This window comes from Phoca vitulina, unplaced genomic scaffold, assembly GCF_004348235.1.
Source record: "Phoca vitulina isolate PV1807 unplaced genomic scaffold, GSC_HSeal_1.0 scaffold4, whole genome shotgun sequence".
Lineage (NCBI taxonomy): Eukaryota > Metazoa > Chordata > Mammalia > Carnivora > Phocidae > Phoca > Phoca vitulina.
This window is the reverse complement of record NW_022589707.1, coordinates 10,812,257-10,828,888: the sequence shown is the minus strand read 5'-3', so window position 1 is coordinate 10,828,888 and position 16,632 is coordinate 10,812,257. Positions and strand designations below refer to the sequence as shown.

At 47.9% G+C, this 16,632-nt stretch overlaps 1 protein-coding gene across 1 annotated transcript in view; it reads right to left on the bottom strand.

Annotated features, from left to right (window-relative positions):
* Nucleotides 1-2,035: 2,035 nt before the first annotated feature.
* The window catches only part of SLC13A4 (solute carrier family 13 member 4), a 42,333-nt gene continuing 27,736 nt past the window's right edge, over nucleotides 2,036-16,632 (bottom strand). Inside the window, exons 9-16 of the mRNA XM_032401505.1 lie at nucleotides 14,009-14,128; nucleotides 12,932-13,033; nucleotides 11,478-11,579; nucleotides 10,627-10,724; nucleotides 10,299-10,423; nucleotides 6,856-7,017; nucleotides 5,536-5,673; nucleotides 2,036-3,509 (exon numbers count right to left, since the gene is read on the bottom strand). Coding sequence (XP_032257396.1) covers nucleotides 3,372-3,509; nucleotides 5,536-5,673; nucleotides 6,856-7,017; nucleotides 10,299-10,423; nucleotides 10,627-10,724; nucleotides 11,478-11,579; nucleotides 12,932-13,033; nucleotides 14,009-14,128 — 985 coding nt within the window. The 3' untranslated portion in view covers nucleotides 2,036-3,371. The remainder of the gene's footprint in view (nucleotides 3,510-5,535; nucleotides 5,674-6,855; nucleotides 7,018-10,298; nucleotides 10,424-10,626; nucleotides 10,725-11,477; nucleotides 11,580-12,931; nucleotides 13,034-14,008; nucleotides 14,129-16,632) is intronic.

The following is a 16,632-nucleotide window of genomic DNA, read 5'->3' as shown; positions in this document are numbered from 1 at the left end:
GGTTTGAACATTTTGCTATACTGAGAGTTATTCTAATGTTTAGATGTACTTTTTCTTTTCTTCTCTTTTTTTTAAAGATTTTATTTGAGACAGAGAGCATGAGCGGGAGGTAGGGCCAGAGGGAGAGGAAGGGCAGACTCCTTACTGAGCAGGGAGCCTGACGCGGGGCTTGATCCCAGGACCCTGGGGTCATGACCTGAGCCGAAGGCAGACGCTTAACCGACCGAGCCACCCAGGTGCCCCCAGGTGTATTTTTCAAACATGGTCCCTAAGTGTGAAGCCAACTGCATTATTTGGTATTCAACTGAAGAAACAGATTTATTCTGACATTTCTGAGGGAAAACTAGCTATCTTTTATTTACTAAAAGATAGTTCATGAGTCTTTGCCATGTAAATCCTAATATAAAAGATTGTACCATGTACTTCATGGGTGACTTAAAGGAATGTCAAAGGCAATTTTCATAGGCAATTAAGCAAGTTTGATATGTAATTGACTTGAAAATAAGGTGCAACTATACTTAATGTCTTCGTTTCTCAGTCATCTATAAAATGAGCTGGTATAAGATGATCATTACTACTTTCCATCCATATAGTGTTGTGATATTAGAAGATAAAAATCAAATTAGAATATATTTGCAAGAAACCTAAGACTACTAATACGAAGGTGAGCCCTTACTTACTGTCCACCAGTGGAGTGATTTTAGATGACAGGAGTTGTTAGTCATCGCTGACATTTCCTGTCACTGGAAGGAGCAGGCTTGGTTAGCCTGCCCTCTGGCTTTGGGAAGGAAGAGTGCTGCTCTTGGGAAGAGTCGGTGGAGCTGTCGGAAGTAAATGCTCTTTCTAAGCTGAGTGCACTAGCCCTTCGGAGCATCTGGCTGCAGCCGCGGAGGGGAGTTGCACTGCTTCCCTTTAGGACTGAGGAGGTTCTCGAATGCTGAGCAGTGGCCAGGAATTCTGAGTCCGCTTAATTCTAAGTCACCTCTTCTTTCTCTTTTTACTTATCTATACTCCCAGAATCTTATTATTTGCACCTTTGTCTTAATGTGACTAGAGGCTTGGTGGCTAAGTTCTGTAATGGGTCAGACAGTTGACAGTTTGGCAGCCGTGACAATACGAGAACACCCTGACTTTTCTGAACATTTTATAGCAAAATAACTGTCAAGATGCTGACTCGATCAAACCAGCTCTAGTGTACATAACACTAGTATTTTATTTGGGCTCAGTAGGTCTTTATTTTTTTATAAGGAGTCAGATAACGTGGCCTAAGCCAGTTGATAGGGCAGAAGCAGTAATGTCCGTGGTTAAATCTGGTCAGTTGTGCTGTGGTCAGAGCATGCAAGTGTTGGCCGGCACAAAAGAAATTTTAGAACTCACAAATACTTGATAAACTAAGGGAGTGACTTTATTGATAAGTTATTGTGTGGGAAAACTGCCCATGCTATCAATAGTAACTTAAAATCAATTAAAAGAATGGAGTAACTGTGGGGTATTCCTTATCCAATAAGACCGATTTAGCAAGGAACTGGTGGTGGAAGTCAGAACTATGTATTGCCTACAAGCTGGCGGGGGGCTTGGGACCTATATCCAGTCATATAGCAAGGACATCTGTCGTGGGGAAAATGGCGTGGTTTTCAGGAGGAAGCAGGAGGCCTTGATTTCCGAAGTGATTTTTCTCACGGGCAACATTTATTGAGTAGTTAGTTTACTATATTGTATAAGTTGCTGGAGACTTTCAGGAACATAAGACATCTTCTCTCCCCTCAAGGGGCTCACTGACTTGTAGAAAGTGACTGATGCCTTTGGAACTTTCTGTACTTGTCTTCTCAGGAACGAACTCCTCATTACATCCAGAAGAAAGCTAGTCAGATATCATTAATAGTACTGTGGTCTTTTTTTTTTTTTTTTTTTTTAAGATTTTATTTATTTATTTGAGAGAGAGAGAATGAGAGAGACAGCACATGAGAGGGGGGAGGGTCAGAGGGAGAAGCAGACTCCCCGCCGAGCAGGGAGCCCGATGCGGGACTCGATCCCGGGACTCCAGGATCACGACCTGAGCCGAAGGCAGTCGCTTAACCAACTGAGCCACCCAGGCGCCCAATAGTACTGTGGTCTTAATGATAGTTTTGGCCTCATTAATAAGACAGGTATGAGAATTTTTTCTCCCTCCCAACTGAACCAGTGCAGTGGTATTGAGGATTAGTGGTAAGTGATGAGAGAGATAGGTGTCCCTCGCTATCCAAAAGTAGAGCATTCCTATGAAATCTTTTGTAAGCTGAAATGGCATCGAGCAAAGAAGCAGTTACCATTCATTTATCTGGAAAAATATTTGAGCATTCGCAGACTCAAAAAGGAACCTCTCTTAGGCTTCTCTGATACCTTAGGACACTTGCTAATGGGGGCACAAAATAAAGATAAAGCCCAGATGTTCACAGCTCTGGCAGCTGGATGCTGAGATGCTGGGTGTTGTTTCCCGGGAGGGGGCATGGTGGCACCACTCTAGCTGCTCAGGTTGCGCACTGCTCCTCTAAGGGCTCGCTGCAAAACCAGTGCTGAGAACCAGGTTCTCATAAACCTGAAAATCCTCCTCAGATTTCTTTCGGTTAGCGAAAACAGGTACTAATGTAGGCCTTTTGTAAAAGTGAAGTGGTGTAACTAGAACTTTTGAAGAGCAGGGGATACCTGTGCTAACTTCAGTGTGTCTTCTTCCTCTACTTTTCCTTTGACAAAGAGAACCCTGCCAGCGCCTTTCTAAGGGAGAACGCTGTTTCCTTATGGGAATTTGGTGCCAAAGGTGAAGAAAAGCCATTGAAGGGAGATGCTTAAGTAATGATAAAAGAGTACTGATTGCCACAAAGAGGACTTACCAAGATTGCCTTTTTGTGGTAAGAGCTTAGGATAGAAACACTGAAGAGAAAATTCTGGGGGAGATTTTCCTCTGAAAGAGGAGATGTAACTGGTTTCATTATCTGTGTGTAGGTAGAGTGATTTGGATTTCCCCTTCAATTCCTAGAAAGGGGTTAAGATATTAAGAATAAACCTAGTGAGGCTAGTTTCTGAGGCTTAGCCTCTGAGCGGCAACTAAGGTCTTCTCTTCCTGTCTTCAGAAAGAAGTGGAGAGCCCAAGATACAGGAAGTGAGAAAGAGCACAGGTCTCCCTGAACTATGGTGCTAAGGACGGGGGCAGAGCAGAAGGCACTAACATCGAAGCATGTGTTTTGATTGTTGGAGGCTTGCTGCACTTCACTTGAGGTGGCAGGTGGTGGAATCTTCTGGTGTTGGTTGTGTGCTCCTGGTGGCTTTCTTGGCCTCTTGGTCAGATTCTGTTAGGTGCTGGCAGCTTCTTCAGTTGGACCGTTTGCCCACTTGTGTTAGGCCTGATCAGTGATGTTACTGACCTTCGCCCAGGCTGGGTAAGTGTCCAAGTGGAAGAGGCTAACTCCCCATGTGTTGATGGCCACCATGACGATCACCAAGCCAATGACATTGACCCCCAGGCCAGCTTTCACCTACAGGACACAAACCAGCCCACCCTAAGTCACTGAGCAGGCAGCAGCACAGATCCCCCAGTGCTCCTCTCTGTGCCCCCCACCCACGCCTTGGCCCTGATCTGTTCAGTCACTGCCTGGGATCTGTAGGGTTGCCTCCAAGGGTGGTTCGGGACTGTGGAAGGATGGGAGAGGCCAGTAGAACCATCTCCACTTGGGTTCTCACTCCCAAGTGGAGGCCTGGAAGGCGTGTACTTGGAACACCAGGTCTTAGAATGTTAAGAGTTGTTATACGCAAGGATCCTGTAGCTACATGATAGGGAAATGCATTAAGGCAGGAACTTCTTGGAGCCTTTATTGTGCCGACACACATGGGGACCCGTAGGAGAGGCGCTATCCTACGAAGCCTTTGCCACTGTTAACTGTTTTTTCCTTCCCAAAGGAACAGCGTATGGAAAGTAGTGTCCCTTGGGTTCACCTGGAGAACCAGGTCAGCTGCCTCTGCTCAGCCCTTCCTTCCATGGGAGGGTGACACACGCTAGCTTTGCTTCTTTCTGCTGAGGGAATGTCACGTCCATGACCCTGAACCCTCCCATTTCTGCCGTGGGATTGACACAGGCTGAGGGGGTGTGAGGGATGACGGCTGGCAGAGCCAGGGCCAGTTGGAAAAAAGGACGGTAAGGATGGCTGGCAGCCTACGAGGGAGGAACGAAGCACACCGCTTAGCCACCACGGGTCCACTAGCTGGCATTGAGTTGGGAAAGCTGTGAGGGAGAATGAATGTTCCAAGCAAGTGACTAGATGTGTTGCTTCTCTGCTTTCTGGCCGGAGCCCTGGACTTACTAATCATCCTGGCTACCTGGGCTTTGGGCGTGGAGAACTGCCCAGGTCCCCTAGCCAGAGGAGGCAGGTTCTAAAGGGGCTGAATTCAAGTCATTTAGAGCTGAAAGGAACCACGCAGAGTTTCTAGTTGGAACCCCCATCTTAACGCAGATGAGGAAATGGAGGTCTCAGGTCCGCCGGGCTGGGAATAGAACCCACGACTGGCTTACTTCTTGTCATCTGGTACCTTTGAAAGGCACTGTCTCTGATCACCTGATTCCAGAAAAGACGGTGGCAGGGGGCGGGGGTGAGTGGTGGGGGTGCCCAGGAGAGGAAGTGGGGGGACAGGAGAGTTGGGACCGAGCTCAACTCTCGAGCAGACAGGGTTGTGCAATAAGAGATGGGGGGGGGGGGGCGATGGCTGTGCCCTCCCTTCCCTGAAGTATTACAGATGACTTCGATGAGTGGTTTGAATGGTAGAAAGGATCTGAGTATCTGTGACCAGCCTGACACTCTCCCTTTCCTCCGTTTGCTATTTACAGGGCTGCTGAATGTGTGAGACCCTCGGGAAGGGGGACTGAGCCCTATTTCGGACAGCCCAGCCCCAGTAATTAGCAGTGGTTTTCATTTTTCCCCCAGTGGCCTGGATATCCAGGAGCACAGCAGTGAGTATAGGTTGAGGGGTCGAGGGTAAATAGGCCCAACACTCCAATCTGACCAGATGTCTCCTCAGCCATCTTGTGGGAGTCCAGCTGAGAACTAGGAAAGGAGGTGTGGGTGCTTCATTTTGCCATTGTTGCCTCGGGCTTCTTGCGTTCGACGGAGGGTCCTGTCCCCTCAGATCTTTCACCCTAGGTTCCTACAGTTTCTCCTGCTTCCCTTCTATGAGTGAACTGGCAGCTTTTGCAATGAACATCCCCACTGGTCCAGTGAAGAAACTGGGGCAGAGCCTTGTGCCTTCTCACCCTGGGCTGCATCTCGGGTCTGTTCCAGCTGTCTCTATGTACCCGCTTTCTCCCGGAAGGGCAGGCGAGCACGTTCTTGCTATTCTTGGTGCTTGTGGACCAGCTGAAGGCCTTTTTGCCAGCACCATTGTTTCGACCACACCAGACTGAGTGTTGACAGATCACAGACACTGCTACAAAATGGTAAGTAAGCCTCAGGAGAAGGCTGTGGAGCCACTCGTCCCTGTCCTCACGGTGGGAAGAGGGCATCCACGACTTACCATATCTTTGATCTGGCAATGCCCATAGCTGAAGACAATGGCGTTGGGGGGATTGCCCACGGGCAGCATTACTGCAAACGAGATGCACATGGTGACTGGGATCAGCGTGTAGAGTGGATTAATGTGCAGCGTTTCAGACTAGGAGAAGAGAGAATTCACAGAAACATCAGCGTTGAGATGCGGCTCTCATTTCTTGGGCTTCACATCACAAACATGCTTTAAAAGGTGGCTTGACTTTGGCTAACCTTGGCTGGTTATCATGTGCTGAGGGCAGTTAAATCACTACTCACAAGGGGCTCATGCTGCTCACTCCCATGGAAACACGGGCTCTGAGTTTCTTCCTAGAAGGGACGTTTCATTTCTTGGTGCTGGTCTAATTTTATCCTTTCGCTGGGAGATTCATTCTTCAAACTCAAATCTCATGAATGAGCTGCTTGGGTTGAGGTAGGGGTCCCTCATCCTTGGGGTGCAGAACTAAGGTGTTTTTCTAGGTGATGTTTGCTTTGTATGGGATTGAAACCCATGGTCTTGCCCTCAGTGTTGCTGAGTTTTAACTAAGTGCACGCCAAGGCTCACACAAATGAGATGATGGAGGGAGCGGTTGGAAGGAGACACCTGAGCAAAGAGCAAAGACAGTGGCTGGGGGTAGTCTGGGGTTAAAGCAGAAGGATATCATTTTGTTGGGGATGGGGAGGAGCCTTCATTTGATAGGTTTCCCCTCACTAATGGGACAGATGCAGCATTGTGTCTGGTCCGTTACCTCGGGGGCTGCTTAGCCAGGCTGAGATCTGGGAGTTGCTCCCCTCCTCTCATTCATGAATAACAAATTGTTCTGAGACCATGAGATGAGGCTGGCATTGCCTCAATTCTCAGACCCCCCTGGACTGAGAAACTGAGGGGAGGTGGTGATGATAGAGCTGTGGTCTTGGTCTTTACAGCTGAGTGTACCTCTGGGAGCATCTTGCCCCCATTTTCTGTAGTTATTCCTCTGGCCCTACTCTTAGGTCTTAGGAGAGAAAGAAATGATGATTGTGAGGAATTGGAATCCTAGGGTTTTAAGGATATTCTGTGCATTCTTGTTTCCATTCAGGACTGCCTCTAAACTAATCCTAGTCTTTCAGAAAAGGGTTTCTAGAGCCCTTGCTACCATTTATCTGTCTGTCTGTCTGTCTATCAAATTTGAAACACTTCATTTCCAAACTACGGCTGGAGACCAATCATTGAAGTCTGGCAATGACCAGCGGAGAGAGTACAGCTGGGGAGCTGCTCCCTGGGCCCGGGGCAACCCCTCCAGACATCTGGGGGCCCTGCCCTACTCACCAGGCTGCATAGGATGGGCAGGAAGATGGTGATGGTGGCTGGGTTGCTCACAAACTCTGTGACAATGGACACCAGGATGCATGCCAAAAGGGTGACAGCCCACGGTGGGAGGCCACTCAGAGACAACATCTGGTGCCCAATCCACGTGGAGAGGCCAGAGGTCTACAGGGAGACGGGTGATATGGTAAGAAGAGAGGAGGAAGAACACGTTCCCCATGGGATTCTTAGACTCTAGGAGGTCAGGGATGGTGGGGGGCTGGAAGGAACCGCTAGGAGGCATCTAATTTGCCATCCTATTTTCAGGCAGACTGGACCCAGAAGCATTACTGATTTGACGATGGAATCATTTTTACAGCCCAGAAAATTCTTTATGATTGTAGTAACATTCAGTCTTAGGGTTTCCTGGGCAGTCATCACAGCGCATGGAGAGCCGTCCATCCTAATGGCTATGATTCTTCTCAGGATTTTGCCATGACGGCTTGGCAGGGGCTGGAGATCTTTGGGGCAACGGGCCCTTCAACTTCAATCTTATTACTCTCTCCAGCCTCTGACATTCTCACTCTGTGCATCCAGTCAACAGTGATTTTGCACAGACTCCCCAATGTAATCCTGAATTCTCCTTTTGAAATCTAGCTCTCATCACCTGTGAAAGGGGGGGAAGATTATCAACATCTTTGGACAGTAACCTTTCCTGTGGCTTGTGGGGAGTCAGTGGGCAGGGCTGAACACTAGAAGCTTTACATAGAGGGAGTCCCAGTCTATCTGCACTCAGTGGGAGGGTGCCACCTGGCTGGCCCACAAAGCTGGTCATGGCGGTCCGGCCTGTTTCAGGTTCAATCTCATCATGGCTGACATCAGGATCTACAGTCCACCAGTGCTTTTTCACGACACAAGATACGAAGGCATGGTGCCACTCTTGAGCCTTTTCCGTTAGCAAAATTTATATAGATCTCCAATAAATGAATATTTCCCACTTGGAATAACTTCTTTGGTTAGAAGTTGTTCCTTTGTCAATAGTGAAGATTCCCTCCCTCCTTCAGAAAATTAAAGGACACGGTTGAGTTTTTGTACTAAAAACCTCACGTTGCCATATGCATTCACCGGCCCTCCCTGCCTCCTCCTCTCCCTTCTATGGCTGACGTGCTCTAACTTTTCCTGCTTACCCTAGAGACTGCCAATGCACTACAGACCTGGAGAGTAGGGCCCAAAGCAAGGTGAGACATTTTATGATTCCTCAAGCTCTAAGTCCTACTCATATTTTACTATTAGAGACAGCCTCATCACATTACCAGCAGGCTGATTTTTCTCCCCTTTTCCGAATTCACCAAAGGCTATTTGATCTCTGCTGTGGCCATTTTACCTGGGAGCATTTTCTTTTCTTTTTTTTTTTTTTAAGATATTATTTATTTGTCAGAGCACAAGCAGGGGGAGCGGCAGGCAGAGGGAGAGGGAGAAGGAGGCTCCCTGCTGAGCAGAGAGCCCAACTACGATGTGGGGCTCCATCCCAGGACCCTGGGATCATGACCTGAGCTGAAGGCAGATGCCCCCTGGGAGCACTTTCTTTTCTCCTTTTGCTCCACTGCCCGTGAGCTGCAAATCCAACATGTGGGGACCACAGCAATTCATGGTTGGTACAGAGCTTTGGGGCCGACAGGAACTCTCTGATTGTTACCTCTTATAGCACATTAAACCGTACCCACTGGACAAAGGAGAGGAAGAGCAGTTAGCTGAGTGGAAACAGTACTTATAAAGAAATGGGAGTTCCATTGATCACATTATCCAGATAGTACTCAGAAGTAAAGTGAAAAAAATTTAATAGCAAATTTTTCCAGAAGCTATTTTATATTGTAATTTGAAATAAATTGATAAATTAGATTGCCAAGTTAGAAAAAAAGCACAACAAAGGAAGTCTTTTTTTTTTAAACCTTGATACTAAAACATTTTACATTGGATTTTCCTCATGTCAAGACTGAAATTATTTCAAACTCGGTAGGAATCACCTATATCACACTTGAATTATATTATTAAATTAGTAGAGTCAGTAGATTTTACAGAAATATCAACTATGCTATCTGTAATACATACAAAATTTTGGTTAAAAAAAAAATCTTTCCAGGCTAGACTCAGGGGCCAAAACTAACAACTGAAATTCAATAAAGAGAAGTATAATATTTAGAACTTGGAATTAGAAATACCAACAGCACATATACAGGATTGGCTGAAAGATGGGATGTTTAATAGTGGCTAAGAAAAGAATGAGGGTTTTAGTTGGCTGCAATTTCAATATAAATGTTGACATGAGTGCCAGTGAAGCCTTATAAAAGCTTCCATAAAAATACAGATTGGTGCTTGGATCAGAGGTGAGAGATGGGGCTTGGGTAATATGACTGCTTTACTCTGCAGTAGACTGACCACCTCTGGACCATGTTTAAATAAGGCCAAGGGCAAAGTGTAGTGAGGCTGAGGAGAGAGGCCAACATGGTAAGGGGTCACTACTTCTTGAAGAATGGTTGAAGGAACTAGGGAGTTTTTGTTGGGGGGGAAAAAAAAGATCTAAGGGGATCTAATAACTTTTTATGACTTTAATAATTATTACCTAGGATGGGGTTCCAGAGGACAGAGCCAGAGCCAACAGTGGAAGACATACAGATCTGAGCTAAAAGTAAAGAACAATTCTTTGTTCCCTGCTCAGGGAGTGCCCTGTCACTGGTGGGGTCCAAGCCCAGGGGTTGGAATTCTCTCAACTGGGTAGGAGATCAGACTCAGTGTTCTCCAAGGTTCCTTCCAAGTGGAGGATTCTGTGATATTATTACTGATGCAGATAGCCTTGACCTTCAACGAATGGGCAGTCAAAAAGTGAGCCAAGTTAATGAATATAGCGAAAGTCAAGGGAGAAACAGTGTGAACCTGATTCATTTGGGGGATCGTTTCCTATTTCAGGAAGGGCTAACACTTTAGGAAATTCAACTATTTCCCACCAGTCCCTTTTATAAGATCGTATCCCAATTCCTCCCAATCAGGAAATCAGGGCCTATGAATAGCATTTACGTCAGCTTTAGCATACATTCTCCAAAGGGGCTCAACATAAGCATGTGGACTGACCGACGGAGGGACAGTTGGCTGTGTGTGGGTGTGGGGTGTCTCTGGACCCTTAGAGACACATCTCCTCCCACCACCGTCAAATGCCCAGAAGGACATGGCTGTAAAATGCAGTCAATCGTTTGCCTGTGGCAGTGTGGGCTGGTGAGTGAGGTGGGAGTGACTCCCTAGCACGGCTGATCTCAGTAGCACCGGCTTAGAGGCTCGGGGCAGGGCAGGGGATCCACGCCCGGCTCTACTGTTCCCTCGGTGCCTGTGAATCTTCCTCCCAGAATCAAAATGACTCATCAGGGAAAGCTGCTTAAAAAATCTTTGGCCCAAGAAGAACAGAATTCAAGAGTTACCTTGCTGCCAGAAGCCAGAGCATAGCCTCCTCCCACCAGAATGACAATCTCCCAGGGCATGGTCTTCTGGAAGTCCTTCCATGTGATGATGGGCTCTGTCCCCAGCGAGGGCTCCCGGTTCTGCCCTGGATCACAGGTAGACAGCGGGAGAGCCGGATGAATCCTAATGGGTGGGGCTTGGGGAGACAAGGGCCTAACTGATGCACCGATGATTTGGGAGGCTGTTCTGCTCTCGGGGAGGGGGAGGCCGGGGGGGGGGGCACCCAGAACGGCCTTGGGTATGATTGACCAGAGCCAGCCCTGACTTCTTCCCTTGAACTTCTCTCACCGTCACTCTTCTTCCCAAAGCAGGGCTTCTTTGCTGGGATCAGGAAGAGGAGGAAGCCGAGGAAAACAGAGACCGTGGCATCGGTGCGGTAGCCCTTCCTAGCAAAGAGACAAGCAGGGCTGGAGGCGGAGGGTCAGGAGGGGGGCACGATGTCTCAGGACAGTCTGTCTGAACACAGTGCCTCTTTTTAGGACCCAATCTGGCGGGTGGTCAGCCTTCCTTCCTGCAGCTGCTGCCATGCTATCCAGCGGTGGATTTAGCGGGCAAGGGTTGAAGTCTGGAGGCTGGGCCTGGCTACGGTAGACGTCTTAGTGTGGCTCTATGGGCCCCTTAGAAGGAGAGATCAGGAGTTACTTCGGTAAAGGGGACTCGAAAAGGATGAGTTCTCTTTCCTGCGAGGGTCACACCTCCGTGTGTGTCTGCTCAATTGCGAAGCCGAGCTGAGAGATCTGTGGCCCGGCCTTCAGGGGTCCTGCAGGGGCGGCCGGGGGCCCTCTGCCTGCCAAGGCCCCAGCCACCCCCTCAGGCTCTCACAGGGGCATTTGATCTCTACGCCTCAGCCTCAGAGCCACCTGCGAGACAGCTGAGGTTTCAAGAGCTTAAGTACAAGACCAAGGTCACAAGGCTGGTCCGGGGCAGCACCAGATGCCAACCCCAGACCCGACGCCACACACTGTATTTTCTTCCTGACTCCGCATGGGTTTCCTTGAGAAGGGGGCACTTCCAGGGGGACGGAGTGCTTTCTGGGCTCACGGCTGCCCCTACGAGGAGTCGAGGAGGGACGCTGGTGGGAACTGTCTGAAGGGTCTGCGTCAGGGGCTTACTCTTAAGGAGGAGACAGTACCACTTACTTTTCAAAGAAAGAATCCCAGCCAGGAACAAAGCCAGGCTCCCGGGTAAACCACAGCACGGTCATCAGGATGAAGAAAAATCCAGTTACCATTTCAGGGTAGCTGTAAGATACAACAGGAAAAGCCGCTCCAGGAGCTGGGAGGTTTCTCTTCGCTCTTTCCCTTCGCGTGGGGTGCGCTTCAGAGCCCCCATCCCGGGGACAAGACAGTGGCTGCCCCACCACTCCGAGCCACTGAGGAGAAGTGGGAAGAGGACTGAGAAGCTGCCAGAAAACGGGACGTCACCCACGTCTCCTGGAGAAGCTAGGTGGGAAGGGGTGAGGTGGTACGGCAGCATATGTTTATACAATGCAGAGCGGCCTCCAAGAAGAATGCTGGAGGGGGGGCGGCGGGAGGAGCGGGGTCCTTTTCGGAGGGAATTTGATGATGTATGTCAGGAGCCTTAAATTCAGTCCTTCCCTTCATGTAAGGAAATAACCAGAAATGCACAGTGATATGTTATCTATCTAAAAACTGAACATTCAAAGTGGAAACAATCTACACATTCAGTGATATTCCATGACATCAAATATATTTTGGTATAACTTCAGGTTCGAATGAGACGCACCTAACAATCATGTTTGCACTGCAGAGCTAATGGCCTGGGAATATAATGACAGTCTAAAGCTAAGTGAAAAAAGGACAAGATCTAAAACTGTGTTCAGTTGGACTGAATTTTAGCAAAAATACATACAATTTTGCACCAAAAAGAAGGATGGAAGGAAGAGTACATTATGGTAACAGTTGTTAACAGTTAACACTGAATAAATAGAAGTCAATTTTAGTTTTTTTCTTTATATTTTCCTGTATTTTCTAAATGTTCTACAGTGAACGGGTATTCCTTTTATAAATTAAAACATTTTAAAATACTGCTTATACCAGGATCCTTTTGCCCAAAGCTGTACCTGCCTGTTGCCCTAAAATGAGAAAAATGGCACCAACTAGGGCATGGGGTCACTGGGGAAAGCTGATAATGGCTGATGGGGGTGGCGAGTCCTCGGGCCCTCTGTCTTCAAGCCTGTATTTGAGAATGCCTGATGCCCCCAGCTCCCCAGGAGTGGCCATAGGACTGGCGGTGGCCCAGTCAGAGCAGTGTGGGGAACTGGGCCTGTCCCAAGAGGGTGGCTGTGCTGTCTCTCTCTTCTGTCCATCTGGAGGCCCCGTCTGTGCCATCCACCCCACACCGCGGCTCTACCTTGGACTTGGAAAACGGCAAAGGGGAAGGGTGGCCACCTGGAATCTGGGCCCGCTCGACTCGGGCATTCAGTAGCATCTCTAAAGGCCTGGATTCATAGTTGTGGAAAATTCCCCAGCTCAAGGGGCTGTGGTTGTTGAACAAGGCTGCTTGTGGGCTCACTTCACCTGCCATGTTTTCTCTCCTGGAGAAGGAGAGAGGGTGAATGGCTGATTTTTACCTAATGGCTCCCAGCTTTTCATATTCCTCTTGGATTCTCTTCTCTGACACCTCTTCCCTTTTGGTCTTCTTCTTCTTGCTCAGAGAGCAGGTTTCTCTAAAACTGAGAAGGAAGAACGAGAAGAATAAAGGAAACATGCTTCTGAGGCCCACAGGAGTCAAGGATTAGCAAATGCTAAACTGCTGGCTTGCTGTGGTCACTTGTCCCCTCTTCTCTCCAACCCCAGCTCTCCTACGACTTTTATCTGCCAGGTTACACAGCCTGCCCTCAGCCTCTCCCCTAGGCTTCCGGGTATATCCATTTGGGTACATCTCTGGTGTATTGACGTGAAGTATCATGTCTTACAGACTTGTGCGAGTGTATTTATGTGGGGTATTTTCTACATACTGGAGGTATAGAAATATACAGCTATCATTGATTTGATAGTAACCTCTGAGTTATTAAAAAAAAAAAAAAAGCCGCTCAGAGAACATTCCCTGAGCAATGGGAGTCTTGGGTCCCATGGACCAATAGCAAAACATCATATATATCTTCCCGTTATGTGTTTGAGGCTGATTGAAATATAGTTATGAAGAAAGGCTTGCTAGGCAGATTAATATCAGGAATAATATTGCAAGAAGAATATCTAACTTATGACTTTGAGAGGTACGTGAATATTTCATGCAACTACTATGTATGAATCGCTCATGTCTATAAAATTAAGCCTAAGGAAACTTCTACTTGGAGTCACATTTCTTTAAAAGTTAGTTCAAATTACTCTGTATGCTTTGAGAGAAATGAAACTACATTAACCACCCTCCCATTCAGACTTTTTATAAATCTGACGGTTCCTTTAACCAGTGAGTTGGAATTAAGAACATTCCATTGCAGAGCTCATAGTGAAGTGCCGAGGCCATGTATGTTTAGTGTCTAGAACAGGGGATGCCTGACTCCCTGTCTAGTCCAGTGTCTTCTCCTCGCACATCCTCTGTGGTTACTCAGCAGCTCCCCCTTGGGTGGTGCTCCCCAGGGCTCCCGCCATGACTCTGGATGGACAGGAGAGCCTCGGTACCTCGCCGGCAGGGCCCTGGCACTCACTTGCAGCCAAGGAACAGCCAGTGCATCCAGAACCAGCTGACCACCAGCATGATGAGGGAGATGGGGAAGCTGAAGAGGAACCAGGTGCCGAAGTTGACCACCTCTGCAGCGGGGTACTGGCTGGAAGGGAAAGAACCAGGTCAGTGATAAGAAAAGGATGGATTCCCATGTGGTTTCTGGGGGTGATAAGCTAAATGCTCCTAAGAAGACATACATCAGAGCTACGGGTGACGTGGTAACACATTATCTAGAACTCACGTATTTGACAGTTGCAACTGCACAGGGCCCAGCCAAGCATTATGAAGTAAGCTAAAAAGGGCACCTAACCAACCACATTTGATATCACTGAAGTATGCATACTTTGCACTCAGGAGAACCAGTCGGGAGCTGTTTTGATCTTAATTTATGTAGAGATTCTTATAAGTTTACTCATCTGGTTTTCAGGATAACAGAGAATGGAAAGGGCAGTCTGGTATACTTGGTTTATAAAGTTCCTGAAGGAATGTGAGCTTTGAGGGATGCAAGGCACCGATTCCGGACAAGTTTGGACTCTAGAACATCATGAAGTTTCCAGGTATTAACTGTGCCCCTAGGAGAACCATGACTTGGAATCTCCAAATCCTTCATCAACATCCACTGCTGCCCTAGGGTCTCAGGGAGGTTACCCGGAGGACTCTTCACTCATCAGGAAGAGCTGTGCCCCCCCAGCCCAGATGTTATTTCCTGGGGAGCCGGGATGGGCCACATGCGAGCCATGACTTTAACCTAGACAACACCTGTGTTCCTTTCCTCTTGGGCTCTTCTCCCACCTTTAAGGTGGGAAGAGACTGCCCCTCTTTTCACACTAGGCACTGCATGGAAAAAGAGAAAGACCAAGAGCAGAATCCCCCCCACCCCGCCCCCAGAGAGGATGCAGTGGAAACACAGGATGTAAGAGTGCTTCATCTTCTCTCTCATCACAGAGACATCTGCTTTTTTGCACTGTGGCCTGGTCAGGGACTTACCTTTACCATCCATGTGCTTCTTGGGAAATTGTGACAGCTTGTGCCTCCCCTAAGGGCCAGAGTGGGTCACTGAGAGTGGGGGGTGGTGGTGGAAAGAAGGGCTTTCGGAGCTAGAAGGATACCAGGGGGTATAAGTTATTGAGTGACTCACTCTGGCCTGTAGGGGCTAACAGGCATAAAGTCTGTTGCATCATCTCTTCCCTGTACATAGAAATCTAGGCCCTGTTCCTTGACCCAGGAAAGGGAATGGGTTTTTAGAATAGATTAAATAGACTTTTGTGGATACAGAGGAGGGCCTATTCCCATCTATAGCACTTTAGAAAGTGTAACAACTAATCTGTAGATTTTTGAAACACAGCCAGAATGAACTCTGGGGGTGGTCTGTTCACCAGTGCCAAGAAAAACAGCATGGTGGCACTTTCAGACCAGTGGAGATCCAGGGAGCTCACCAAATTGCTCTTGCCTAGGTCACCAGTAACCTCCACGTCACTGAATCGAATGGACACATTTTTGTCCTTCTTTTGCTTAGTTATTCAGCCACTTTAAACAATATGGCCCACTCCATCCTCCTTGAACACTTTCTTCTCTTGGATAGAATGACACCAGATTTTTCTCTTCCCTGTGTGATACCTATTGTTCTCTCATTTACAGTCTACTTTAAATATTTGAGCTTAATATTTATGGCCCCTGCTCTTCTTACTCTATATGTTCTCCCTGAGTGATCGATCTTCTTCACTCTCCTGGCTTCAATTTCCATATGCATCCCACCAGGACCCACTAACATCTAATTTGTGCGCCCCAGTACAAAATGCAAATGTCGGGCCGCTTGTTAAAAAATGATTAAGAATTTTCAGATGGTGAGGGCAGAACCTCAAGCTAAGTGTGGGGCCCTTCTGAGCATGATGGTCTGGTGTGATCACACAGGTTGTGTGCTCATGAAGACAGCTCTGGAGGCCACTGATTCTAAATCTATGCCTTTAGCCTAGAAATTTCTCTTGAGATTCAGAGCTGTGTATCCATCTGGCCATCTCAACCTCCATGTCAACATTTCCTTATTTTTCTGCTCTTGTAGGTCAAGGGCAACTCTGTTCCCCCAGCTGCGGAGGCCGTGAGTCTGACAATCAGACTTGGCCTTTCCCTCTATCAGGCCTTTTCTAATCCTGCCAAGGCTGGTCAAGCCTACCTCTGCCTATCTCTCAGATCTGACCATTTCTCCTCACTACTGCCTGGGTCAGCAGGCCACCACCAGCTCTCTCCTGGGCATCTGCAGTGGTGTCCAAAGTTGCCCTCCTGCTGAAAATAGGCATACCTTCTCTTTTCCATTTTTTCAGTCCAGAATCAGTTTTTCAAGACTATAAATCTGATCACCTCACTCCCTCCCTAAAATTCTTCAAAGGCTTCTCATGGCATTTCGGATGAAGTCCAAGGTCCTTCCTGGGCCTCAAGAAGCCCTTTGTGATCTGCATGTCCACCTCCCTGGCCTCCCTTTGCCCTCTACCATTCTCTCTTATGTGCTCTGCTCTCTCGCCTCTGAGTCCTCCCACTCACTGTTGTCTTGGTCTGGAAAACCTCCCTTCATCCAGTGTATGCCCGCTGTGCTTCCGGTCTTGTTCCCTAGCT